Here is a 13363-nt window from a genome sequence, read left to right on the forward strand (position 1 = left end):
TGAATGTTATCTCACTTCCTCTGGCCTCTATTGTTTCTGCTGAGAAGTCAGCTGTTTATCTCATTGGGGTTTCCTTATAAATAATGAGTTGTTTTTTACTTGCTATTTTTAAAATTTTTCTCTGGCCTTTCACTTTCAGCATTTTCACTGTGGTGTCTCTGTCTGATGTGTTAGGTCTTTTGGAGTTCGTTGCATTTCCCAGATGTGTAGGTTTTTTATTTTAATGAATTTAGGAAGTCTTCAGTCATTATCTCTTTAGATATTTTTTCTACTCCTTCGTCTCCCTTCTCTTGGCCCTCTTGTTTTATGTATGTTGATACATTTGATGTATCCCACATTGTTCTGAGGGCTCTCTCATTTCTCTTCATTCTTTTCTTCTCTGTTCTAGCAGAGAACAGTTTTATGTGAGTTTCTTGCCCTGAAAGTTCTTGACTACAAGAGTCACTTAGATTTGACTCTAGTCTTAAGTGAGGCACAGACCTGTGGTTGTGGAATTTCTAAAGAGCTTTTCTAGACATTCCTACCCACGTTTGGAGACTGGAACAGACTTCCTTCTCATGTCCCTTTGTCTTTCACTGAGCACAGGTTTCTTTGGAGACTGCCTCTGCCTCATCCAGCATCCCATCCCCTGGCATCTGTCATGTGTGCCTGCTAGCTTAAGGCTGTGAGTTGTCAGCTCTCCCCTATATCTGGCCATGGCCATTTGTCTTCCTCTAGTCTCAGGTCAGCTCTGCACAGAGTTTACTGTGTGTGTCTTGGTAGTAGACCGAGTGGACCATCTTCCCAAGCGGAACCAGCAGCTTCTTGGGCAGCTCATTCAAGATACATTCTGATTTTATTTTTATGAATGTATGTATGTATGTATGTATGTGTGTGTGTGTGCGTGTGTATGTGTGTGTATTACATTCTGATTTTAAAATGGTTAGTACGCATGACATCTGTTTCTTAGAATTGAACTCGTAAGTAAATTGCTTAAGCAACTTAAAAGCAGACTCTTTCCCATGGGCTTTTCCCTGGAATCTGGCACTTCCCTGTATCCTTATATCCTAGCTGTCCCAGCTCGTAGCCCTGGCCAGGTGTGCCTTGTCCTACCAGTGTGCTTTAGTGTCTTTTCTGGTCACAGAGGGCTCTCAGGTCGAACTTGCCAACTCCTCTGTTGTCACGTTCATGGAGAAGTCAGGGCTAGTTCTGCTGGTGACACATATGTGTGTGCTTCTCTGTGCCTGTTGCAGGTCAAACGTGTGTCGACATCAAGGACAACGTGGTGGACGAAGGGTTCTACTTCACCCCCAAAGGAGACGACCCATGTTTGAGCTGTACCTGCCATAGAGGGGAACCAGAAATGTGTGTGGCCGCCCTCTGCGAGCGGCCCCAGGGCTGCCAGCAGTACCGCAAGGATCCCAAGGAGTGCTGCAAGTTCATGTGCCTGGACCCAGGTGAGACTGATGATGGGTCATGAGTCAGCCTCCTTGTTCAGAGCCAGAAGCTACATGGCACGTTGCTTCCTCTGTGGCAGGGACTTGTGAGAGTTTGTGGCACATGGTGTAGCAGCAGTGGCAGCATTTGCTCACAGAGCTATCTCACAGGCAAGACTTCCAGTTACCTTGCCCCCCATTTGAGCTCTTCATGTTTTCTGAGTATGTCAAAATGGTGGGGAATGATGGTTTTCATTGTTTATAGTCATCACTTGTCACTGTTGGAATCTTAAAGAAAAAGATAAAACATCACCCTCAGTTTCAGGGTAAAACTCCCCACTAGGTGGTGCTGTGCAGGTGGACACTATGCAGGCATGTGGTCTCTGGGTGGCCTTCCTTCCACTTCCAAAAAAAGAGCAGCAGGTGGGCTTCTGCTCTCTAGGACCATTAGCGCGCATCAGACTCCATGTAGCATGTTGGCTCATTCTCCACACCAGTGCAGTTGGCATCTCTGTATGAATTCATGATCTCAGGAGAAATATAAATCAAAAGTATGATTTTATTTTTTTCTTGGCTGCCACAGTATGAGAGTGATGTGGATAGGGGCTTGGGGAAACCCCCCGGGCTCATGAACCCTGCAGAAAAGCAGCTTGGGTGGGACATGGTAGCCCTGGGGCTGGGTTGCCTAGTACTAGTGCGAAGGGAGTTGGGGCTGGCATGTGAGGGCCACAACAGTGAGAGCTTTCCCCGAGTGTCAGTGTCCCTGATACCAAGAAGGCTGCTGGCAAGAGGGCAGAGCAGAGTCAAAGGCTGCCAGGGCTCAGCAGAAGCGGGTGCTCTGACACATGTCTCATCAAAGGTGCACAGTCAGCTGCAGAGAGTGAGGAGCCCATATATGACCAGACACATACAAGGATGACCAGTCTGTGGACATGTGTATTCCAGGGAGCCCATGTAGCCCTGAGGACTTAACAGAGCAGCGCCCCCAGGCATCTTCTGTCCAGCCAGAGCAGCTTAGCCAGGATCTTGCCCTGCCGCTTGCACCAGCCTTGCTTCTGCAGGTTCCTTACAACCTCCCAGGCCAAGTGCCTTCTCTTGGGAAGTACCCACACGGCCCAAGGGATGAAGATGCTGCCACCAAAACTGGAGACACTGAGAAAGTGTTTCTTCTAACAAGGCAAGGGCGTTTGTTCTCACCAGACTGTTCAGGGTTGTACAGGATATCAAGGGGAGTGCCAGAAAATGAAAAGACCAGAAGAAAGGGAATGAAATCATCTCTCTTTGCAGACAGCATGATTGCAAAGAAAATCCCAGAGAATCTACAGGAAACTAATAAGCAATGGCTCCAGATATTAGGTCAATATGAAAAAATCCATCCTGTTTATATATGCTGCCTGCAAACAGTTGGAAATTGAATTTTTAAGAAGAGTATCATTTACAGTAGCACTAAAGAGCATGAAATACCTAGGTATAAATCTTAGAAAATGTGTGCACTGTCTATATGCTACAAATGATGAAACACTTATGCAAAAACCTAAAGGTGTAAATAAAAGGAGAGATACACCATGTTCATGAATCAGAAGACTCAGTATCATTAGGAGGTGAATTCTTTCCAAGTTATCTGTAGATTCTTTGTAGTCACAGTCAAAATTTTAGCATACATTTTCATAGACATTGACAAGGGATAGGCAGCATTTTTAGATGACATCAAAAGCAGGACCCAAAAAAGAAAAATAAATAGACTTTAAGAATATTGAAAATGTCCACTTTTTGAAAGATACTTAAGAAAATGAAAAGATAAGCCATCAAGAAAAAATATTTGCAAAACACAAATGAGACAGGTTTTGTGTTCAGAGTATATAAAGAACTCTAAAAACACAATAATAAGAAAACAAACCATCCTATTTAAAAATAGACAAAAAGATTTAAAATAATACCTCACCAAAGAAAATACAGGTTGGCAGCCAAACACCTGAAAGGATGTTCAACAGCGCTCATAAGGAAACGAATTGAATCCATATGGGGTACCACATGTAACGGAAAGGCTAAAATAACATAGCTGACAACTCCATGTGCAGGTAAAGTCACAGATGACTGCATCTCTCCCAGTGCTCTTCTCTCCTGTCCCATCAGTGCCCTGGGGCAGTCTGGGGCCGCAAGTCTAAAAGAGGTGAGATGAGGTGCCTGGTCATGCAACAGCAAGTAGCAGAGCACACATTGGGGTCCAAGACACTGGCCTCCACTTCTGACAAGCTTCTGGCCCCCCCTGCTGTCTTCAGCGGAGATTTGGAGCCATTTCCACGTAACCAGGTTCAGCGATATGGTAGAGCTCTTCACACCCACGCTGGGGAGGACCAGGCATCACACCGAGGGTCAGGCCAGGTAGACTTCATGTTGCCTGAATCCAACAGCATGTACCCCAACAGGATATGTCTTCTGGGGGCCAGGGCTAGCTAGGGACCAGCAACCTAGAAGACAGAAGACAGCCCCATCTCATACAGTCCATTGTTACGTGGAAGGAACAGCCATGTCAGAGGTCCTGAGGAACTACTGAGCCAGCCTCTGGCTCCTCTCTCTTCCTCGTGCCTGACTGCAGGTGGCTTGGTTCTAGGACATGCTTCCTTCTGGTAGCCACCATGGAGGGGTGGTCAGGGATCTTGATCATGTCCTTGGGTTTATGTTATTTTATTTTTATTTTTTTTAGACGAGATAACCCTTGGTTGACCTCACAGAGTGCAAGGACCTTGTCAGCTTACAAACTCTTATTTTTATTTATTTATTTATTTTTTTTATGCCTACAGCATCTTCCTATGTGGCCTTTCATCCAAGTACTAACCAGGCCCGACCCTGCTTAGCTTCCAAGATCAGACAGGATCGGGCTTGTTCAGGATGGCATGGCCGTAGGCTATTTTAGAACTAATTAAGAGTTAGTTATGGCAGGGGGGGCTACTACTTTAAATACATCCCTGGGATCTCTGAGCTGGCCACCCATTAACAGACATGTCAGTAGCTTCCCAAGCTGGTAGACCTCCTGCCATGGATAAGGATGAAACGTTCCCTTGAAATTGGAAGAGGAGCAGAGGCATCACAGAAAGCTAACTGGTGAGAGGACATATCCTTTCCACAGGTGTTGTCAGCAGTAAATGCGGCTTTAGGGGAAGCTTTCTGGCTCCATGGGCACAGGACAAGAGTGAGTTCTGGCCATCTGTGTTCCTGCAGACCAGGCTGGGCCAGCAGGGTAGCAGGAGGGCCCTAGGAGCCTGGCCTCTCACACATGGAAGCCATGTTGGCTGTGAAGTGTCTCCAGGGCTGGTAGTTGGGAACCTGCCATGTGGCTGTCACAGAGGCGGGAGTCAGCATCCCTCAGCCCTTCCACCCATGCAGAGTCATCTTGCTTCCAAGGACTACATCTCAGTGAGAGCATCAGGAAAGGACCATCTCATCATAGGCACTCAGCCAAATGCAGGTTTTCTTCCTTCACCCTTGTCCCACAAGCATCCTTTTAGCGGCTCCGTATTGAGCACCTGAGATGCCCCAGTGTGTGCCAGGGCAGAGCAGGGTGTCTCCACCTCACCACTGTTGACATTTGTGGCCAGACGCTGTGTCTTGGGGCTGTCTTGTGCACAACAGGATGTTGAGCATTGTCCCTGGTCTCTACCCACCAGATCCCGGTAGCATCTCTACATTATCACCCCCAGTGGTTGGTGACCACCAAAAGTGCCTCCAGACATTGCCAAATGTACCCTGGAGGGTACAGAGTTACCCCTGGAATCCTTGGTCTAGGGTCTTGGTCACAGTGCCTGATTCTGTTCTGTGTGGTTGTGGGGTGCAGGTCCTATGACAGCGCCCTCTAGCTGTGGCTCCAGTGAGCTTAGGCAGAAGGAGCCCATCAGTGAGGACTTAAAAATGCTAGGCTAGAAGGTGAGGCCAGTGCCACCCACAGAGCTGATACCTGGGCTCTGGAACCCCACTGTCTGTGCCCCAGATGTCAAGTGCAGACCAGACTCCAGCCTTCTGCTGAAGCTGCTGTGCAACAGCCTTCACCATGGAGCTGGCTGACTGTAGGGACACTGAGCGGACAGCCCCATGGCCCCTTCCCCCCCCACATCCAGCAGCAGAGGCATAGCCAGGCTGGGGCGCCTCTGGGGCCTGGTGCTACATGCTGCGTGGTGAGGGTCAGCATGTATGTTTGTGAGTGCTCACTTTCCCGTGTGTGCCCGGAGCTGGGGTCAGATGGGAGGGGTGTTTCTCTGCCGTGGTTTAAGGATTGAGATGATGGGCTCATTGACAGCTTCAGTGGAGTCTCATTTGTAAGACAAGGCCCAGGCCGAGCATCCTTCCCCAGCGGTTGCTGCAGACTGAAGCCACTCTCGGCCCATCAGTGAGGCATGTAAATCCGAGTCCAAAATGGACCTTGCTGTCATTTCTCCCTTTGTCAGCGCCCCTAGTCCAGGCCACTGTCACTTCTTCCCACAGGAGCTGCAGTGCATCCTCACCGGCTTCTCCAGCACTCCCACACTCCTTCTCTTGCAGCCCATCCTCCGAGCAGCGTTGCCTGAGCCAGACCCCTCAGGAAGTGTCATTCCCTACTCCAACCCCAGTGGCTTCCTGTCACATAAGAATAAAACTCAGAGACCCAGCCCCAGCCAAACCGTTCACTGGTCCCCTGCCCTCATTCCCTCCCTGTGTCTGTGGGAAGGCCTTCCCTGTCCCCACATCAGAGAACATATGTCCCCTTCACCTCTGATCCCTTTACCCTGCTCCATTGTGTTGGGTACTTCACATAATTTAGATTCATGTACAGCATTATTGTCTGTCTCGTGTGCATGGAAGCTCAGTGAGGACAGGGATGTCGACAGGTCCTCAGTTTGTCTCCTGGATGCTCATGACCACCTTTCGAGCAGGAAGGTTCATACTCAATACCTGGAGAGAAGCGTGTGGCCTCTGCAGGGGTCACTTCTCCCTGGGTGTGTAGAGCACGGCTCTCTCTTGCTCTCTTAGGAATGCTGATCCTGGAAGAAGAAGACTTCCTTGCTCACTGGCTGTCCTGGGCATTTGCACACAGCAGGTGTCTGAGGCCTATAGCACTTGAAGATGCCCAGTCACCCAAAACAGATGAGCTGGGAAAGGCCAGGCTACCTCTCTGACCAGAGAGATGGCTCCCCCATGACACCTGAAGCAGGTGGAGGGGTTCATTGCCCATGTCATATTAAAAGATTTTTTCCTATGATTTCACTTATGTGGAATCTAAGGAACAAAATTAATGAACAAACAAAACAGAAACAAACTCATAGATACAGAGAAATTGATGGTTGCTATATGGGAAGGGGGTTTGGAAGCTGTGTGAAAAAGGTGAAAGATTAAGTACAAAGTGATAGTTACAAAATAGTCACGGAGATGTAGGGTGCAGCGTGGGGCATGCGGTTAGCGGTGTTGCGGTGACTGGTGCTGGGTGGGTGCTGGACTGGTCGAGGGGGGTCACTTTGTGGATTGTGTCAGTGCACAGCCACCGTGCTGTACACCTGAAACTAACATAAAATAGTGTCGAATGTTAACTATAATTGAAAAAAATTTTTTCCCTGGCCCATGACCTGCTGCTCTCCTGTAGAGTTAACACAGTATTCTTGATCTTGAGCTATTTTGTTTCTGCCATCTATCCTAAGGTTGAATCACAAAGCAAGTTGCATTCTCCGTGTAGTTGCTTAATGGAGGGCCATGGCCTTCTCATAGCACTAAGCACCTTGAGTCAGGACCTCTTTTTCTGAGAGTGGCGGGTTCCCTTCCTGGTCTGACAGATGGGAACAGCCTGTTCGACTCCATGGCCAGTGGGATGCGTCTGATCGTTAGCTGCATCTCTTCCTTCCTCATCCTGTCCCTGCTGCTCTTCATGGTTCACCGGCTGCGCCAGAGACGCCGGGAGCGCATCGAGTCCCTGATTGGAGCAAACCGTGAGTGTCCCAGCCCCTGCCTATCATGGTCACTGTGCAGCTGGCCCTTGAATGTGCCCCCAGGGTGTTTCTGCCCCACCTACCCACCCGCTCCTGGGCTGAGCTAACACCTGAGGTACTGGAGGAGCTTTCCAAGGGACCCAAAATCAGAGACCACGGGCACGTGGAGGCAGGACGCACCTGCAGTGCCAGCTCACCCCGGGCTTCCCCGCCCTTGCCCTGGCCTTCTGAAACAGGACAGCCATGAGTGTGGGCCTCCTGCCAGGTAAAGGAGCAGCAGATAACCATGGCCATTAGACAGCTTAGAGAGTATGGCTCACCCTCCTCAGCCCGATTTGCCTGCAGCAGCCCAAGCCCACCGTAGAGCTTCTGAAGTCACCCCTTGTCTCAGTGAGCAAACTGGGCCTTCCCAGTCCCATGTTGGCCGGAGCGGGACAGGTGCTGGCAGGTGAGGGAGGGTTCAGAATCAAGATGGCAGAACTGCTGAGGAAGATGCAGAGAACTCTGTAGGGACCTTGGCACCTCCCATGGAGCCCAGGCCAGGTCTGAAGTCCCCACATCAGTGTGAGCCGACACAGTTCTTCCCAAAACCCCCCTCAGTTCTCATTGAGCTACAGGGTGGGCAGAACCCCAGGGCAGTCATCAGACACCCAGAAACATGTTAGAACTAGAGGGACGTGGCGATGGCTATTGCGTAGCAGGCAGACCTGAGGCTGGGCCGGCGGCAGAAGCGGCAGGCTGCAGTGATGGATATATGTGGGCGAGGGGCAAGGATGTCCTAATGGAGGGGGCCTGAGCGAGTTCCAGGGCTCTTAGGCGGGCCCCTAATACGGCTGACAGGTGAGCAGCTGGGCACAGGGCTGGAACAGAATGTCCAGCGCTCTGGTCCCGGAGGCGCGGGGAAAGGCCCAGGAGCCGAGCAGTGCGTCTCCCAGTGACATGGTCCTGTTGCTTGTTCCATGCTTGGATTGTGCAGTGCACCACTTCAACCTCGGCCGCAGGATCCCTGGCTTCGATTACGGCCCAGACGGGTTTGGCACAGGCCTGACGCCACTACACCTTTCTGACGACGGAGAAGGCGGGACTTTCCACTTCCATGACCCTCCACCCCCATACACCGCATTCAAGTACCCGGACATCGACCAGCCCGATGACCCGCCGCCACCCTACGAGGCCTCCATCAACCCTGACAGCGTGTTCTACGACCCCACAGGTGCTTCCCCCACGGGGAGAAGGAGCAGCCTGGCACCAGTTACCCGGCCTGCAAGGCTGGCTACCCAGCGGGCCTCCCCAGTGCACAGGGCTGTGAACCCCGCTTCTCCCCAGCCTTCTCCTGCTCTCTAGTTTTCCCTTTAAAGTGCAGCTGCCACCCATCAATGGGCAGCTCTTCACAGGGTTGCACATGCAGGTGATTGCTGGGCTGTAAAGATGCATGTACCTATGTGGTAAACTGAAGAGGTACCACCTCGACGTCCCCTCGTATCCTGAGGCAGTTTTGTGACAGGGGAACAGGCATTGTTTCTGTGATGTTGGGCTGATTCCTTGAGTTTGTTTCTCAAGGCTGTGCAGCAAGGAAGGAAATGCAGGAGCCTTGCCCATCGCCTGGCTTGTCCCAACCCTTTGTGTATGGTGCAGACGCCCCACCCCTTTTTCCTGTGCATCACACTCTGAAACTCACACGCACCCCTGCCATGCATCGTAGGCAGTGCCCCACCTCGAGGCGGCCGGCTCCTTGCATACCCGCACAGCACAGCAGGGTGGCGCCGTCAGGCCAGCACTGCCGTGTTCTTGGTCCTGTTTATTCATTCGGTTAGCTGGCACCGCTCCTGTGTGGTCCGCCTGCATAGGAGAGATCTGGATCTGACCCTGGCTCTCAAGACAGATTGTCATGTCATGGGGACCAGAGTAGAATGAGCTTCCTGCCAGGGATGCTGCTGGGGAGCTACGAGGCTCAGAGCCTCCACGAACCGAGCTGCAGGGGAGCAAGTGATCCCAGGGCAGGGCAACAGGACTCCTCGGGCCTTGAGCATTTGACCAGGGGAGGGGCACATATTGGGCTCCAAGCCCTGAGCTGAAGGAGAGATGGAGCCTGTGGTGATGTGGAGTGGTCCGGCGAAGTGAGTGGGCTGCACAGAGCCTCTGTCAGACCTGAGCTTGCGGCAGGGCCGGCTGCTCTGGTCCCATCTCTCGTGCTCATGCTCATCCCCGTGTTCCAGCCGCAGCTCCTAGGCTGGGAGCTGTGAACACTTCCATCCATCTACCTGCAGCCCAGTGACCCCTGCTTTGACCCCCACTGAATGTGAGAGGGTTTCTTTCTCCCCTACCACATACCAGGGCTTGCCCGTGGCTGTCACTCTGCACCTTGCACCACAGCCTGCCACTGTTGGGAGGGCGAGGGGTGAGCATGGCAGACCCCTAGCAGTGGTGGCAGCATTCGGGCAGGGGGAGTATCTCTTCGTTCTGTCCTTGTACCCTCTTCCCCGTGTCCACTGCCCTGCTGACACCCTTCTCTTTTTCTGCAGATGACAATGCCTTTGAGCCAGCAGAGGCTGGTCCACCGACTCCAGGGGACGGTGACAGTGAAGGTGCATCACCCCGGCACCTGGAGCAGCCTCTGCCCGCTGCAGGGGCCTCCCTGGCAGACCTGAACAACTCGGCCGACAGCAGCAGCGCCCTGCTCGAGCCCCCTGACCCCGCCCAGAGGGGGAGTGCCCCAGCCACAGAGGCACCGTCAGGGGGTGGTCACCACAGCCGCAGCTCCCTCAATACCGTGGTGTAGAGGATGCCCGGCCTGTGGCCCTGAGGCGCAGGGAGCACCTTTTCGTTGTCAAGAAAACTGATCCTTGTAGAGACTTGAGGGGCCCCTGCATGAGCTTGGACCCAGCTGCACTGCCGTACGCCCCACGAAGGCGTGTGTGTGAGTGCAGAGACTGTGCCAGCCTTCCGAGGGAGCAGGCACCTGCACCCAGTCTCCTTGAGGGCTTCAAAGACATGCATAGCTTTGGGTCACTGCTTTTTTCTTTTTAAATGGCAGAAGAATGACAAAGTTTATTCAAACCACACGTTTCAGAAGTAGGGAACAAAGAAGTCACTGTGGTCCTGGGCAGGGGCCAGATCACACCTGGCTTTGGTGGGCTTGCTCACTGCAGCACACCACCCAGAGGAGTCTGCAGCCCAGCCACCGAGCCCCGGGGCTGCACTTCTGGCTCCGGGGTGTTTGTGGACTGTCAGGATCGTCTTTGCGGTGGGTCTGGAGGTTGCTACAATAGTTTCTCTGGGGATGGCCCCCACAAGTCCAGCTGTGAACATGGCAGGTGACCCTGCCCTAGGCTGGGGGCTGGCCTTGGTCTCTGGTGCCCAAAGCCCTGAGAAGGGAAGCTTGGAAGGAGGTCGAACTCTCCACTCTATCTTTCTAGCTGGGCTCTGCGAAGCCCATTCCTGTGCCAGGAGGCTCTGGCCTCACCCTATCGGATTCCTCCTCAGCATTGCTGTGCATGGCTCCCCCAGAAGGCAGCTCTGGAGTTGGGCAGAAGCTCTTAGCTATGCATGAGTGTCCTGGCCCTGGACCCTCTGCTGGGGCTTGGGGGCTAACTGGCTCTTGCCTGTTACCTTCTGGAGCCCCCTTCCTGTTGAATTTGCCCCTGGGCCTGGCCTACACCCACCCCCACCTTGTTCGTGCCATAAAGGGTTATTTCTTTGGGGGGAGGGGTGGCTGTAACTAACATTCTGGGCTCTGCCCATCTCCCGAAAGTCCACTTCTTGCACGCCACCACTAGAGCAGAGTGCCCAGTGACTGCATGCCACCTTCCTGTCCTCAGCAGCACAGTGCTGGGTGCCCTGCCCGGGGGCCATTTGACCGAGGGACCCTGTTGCCTGTTCCTGGGCAGTGGTCTTGTCTCCTGACATGGGACTTTTACCGTTTCTGAGGTTTGGAGATTAAGCGGGTTCTGTGCGATTTTCAGCACATCCATATCTTTTCTACGTTGACTGTCTGGATCTTTGTGTGTGTGTGTGTGTGTGTCCGTGTGTGTGTGTGTATGTGTCCAAGTGTTTGCAGGTGGTGGCAGTAACACAGGAACTTGGGCCTTGCCTTCCTGGGCCAGGTCCGTGCCTCTCCCCCTCGTCAGAGTGCAGAGGCCTGCTCCTGGTCCCCCTTGCAGCCTTTCCAGACCAGCATGCGGCAAGGGGAGGGCTGACTTGAAGTGGGTCCTTCCGTGGTGGTGCTTTGTGGTGACAGACCTCAGTGGCACAGTCTAGTTCTAGGTGTGTTCTCGTATTCTAACTGGAAGTACGTTTTCTCCAGGTGTGGAATGAGATTTTTGAGTTGCTCCACAGAGCTGGCTGGAGGTACGTGTTTTGTCACTGAACTCATCTTTGGGCTCAGCCTACAGGAGGCCCCCTTTGCCAAAGGACTGATACTTTGAGAGTGGCGTCTGGGCACATGTACCCCACTGGCTGCTTAAGATAAAGCAGGAAGCTTGTCATGCCTCCAACATATGCTAGGCACAGGACAGCTGAATTCCAGAGCAGCACTCACAGGTCTTGTTGCTACCAGGTGTGGGTCCTGACTGGGCCTGCTTTGGGGTGACCACCCCAACAGCCCTATAGGGCTGGGACCCCACAGCCCAGGGTCTCTTCCAGCCTGTGTCTCTGGCCATGTGTACAGGGCAGGGTGGCTGGACGAAATGTGTGGGAATGAGGGACTACTGGGAACGGTCCAGCACATAGGCCCTGAGGAGAGGGTGGCCTAAAGCAAACAGACCATGGGGGCTCCAGAGAGTGGGCCTGCTTCTGGACTGGCTAGGGTTCTGTCTGAGAGTGTGTCTCCAGGAGTTGGTGCCCCAGTAGCCAAACTCTGCTGGAGGGAGGTAGTGAGGGGGAAACTGGGGTCTGCCCATTCCTCCCTGCCTCCCGCCCGGTCACCACCTTTTATAAAATCTGATTGTGCTCCATGGTCCAACCCTGGTTAAAACTCTTGTGCTCCTGTGAGAGGCAGGGCCCCGCCCCACATGCATTGGGCCCCACGAGGAACAGTCCAAGCTCTCGGGCAGGGCTTCCTCCCCAAGACCTGACCTGCCTGGTGGAGGTGGATGTTAAATCTGTACGTTGTCTCAATGCCTGTTTTTTATGTTTTCCTTTCACTAAGGGTTTTTAGTTTGGGTTTATTTTTGGTTGGGTTGACACTAATCCTTAAGATGCTGTGAGAACCATTTCATCCAAATGCCAAATAAATTTGTGTTCTGGAAGAGACATGGTTAGTCTTGGTAGAGTGAGAGGCTCTGGCAAAGTTAGGGCCAAGGCATGGGTGTGGGGATGGGTGGATGGGGGAGTTGGGCCATGTGTGGAAGCCAGGGGCAGGCTCAGGGCACTGAGACCCTCTGTCTTTTCCTTTCCGTTCTTATACGATGATCTTTTCAATAATTTCCTGGTACATGATTCAGATACAGGAAGGCAGGAGGTACAAGAGAGCACCAAGGGGACTCAACCTTGGACGGGTCCTTGTGCTGGCCTTCCTAATTCAGCCTCCTGGCCCAAGTGCTCCAAGTGGGGTTGGGGAAGAGATCATGGTTTGGAAAGGAATGGGTGGGTCCTCTGGCAGGAATAGGAACTTCATTCCTGAACACATCTGCAGGGCAGCAGGCTGTCCTAGGCACCCTGGGTGTCGTCAGCACTGTGGACAGTGCCCAGCCACTACGTAGGGGCTGTCCGCTTTCCCCAAAGTGGGAAGAGCCCAACCTGGAGATTGTAAGGAGATGCCGGTGCAGAGGTGTACCCCACCCCCACCCACCCTGCCTCTGTGCACTCAACCTGCTGGTGCTCACATCCCTTTCCAGACAGTGTCCCCTTCTCTCCTGGTCATACTAAGAGGCAGAGAAATCAGCCACGCTTTCCAGGAGAATGAACTGAGGCTCCGCTCCCACCCGGGGTCCCTTCTAGAGCTGCTGAGGAAGTCGAGTTCCCACTTGGGCTGGATGAAGGGGGTGGGCTGCACTTCACGGT

At 52.8% G+C, this 13363-nt stretch overlaps 1 protein-coding gene across 8 annotated transcripts in view; it reads left to right on the forward strand.

The window, feature by feature from the left end:
* DGCR2 (DiGeorge syndrome critical region gene 2) overlaps window positions 1-12613 on the forward strand; it is a 73577-nt gene extending 60964 nt beyond the window's left edge. For all 8 annotated transcript variants that reach the window (XM_016120129.2, XM_016120128.2, XM_036220144.1 and 5 more), the window contains 4 exons: window positions 1233-1436; window positions 7211-7363; window positions 8340-8576; window positions 9886-12613. In XM_016120129.2, coding sequence (XP_015975615.1) covers window positions 1233-1436; window positions 7211-7363; window positions 8340-8576; window positions 9886-10142 — 851 coding nt within the window. In that variant the 3' untranslated portion in view covers window positions 10143-12613. The remainder of the gene's footprint in view (window positions 1-1232; window positions 1437-7210; window positions 7364-8339; window positions 8577-9885) is intronic.
* Window positions 12614-13363: the final 750 nt, after the last annotated feature.

This window comes from Rousettus aegyptiacus, unplaced genomic scaffold, assembly GCF_014176215.1.
Source record: "Rousettus aegyptiacus isolate mRouAeg1 unplaced genomic scaffold, mRouAeg1.p scaffold_m13_p_5, whole genome shotgun sequence".
NCBI classification, from domain to species: domain Eukaryota; kingdom Metazoa; phylum Chordata; class Mammalia; order Chiroptera; family Pteropodidae; genus Rousettus; species Rousettus aegyptiacus.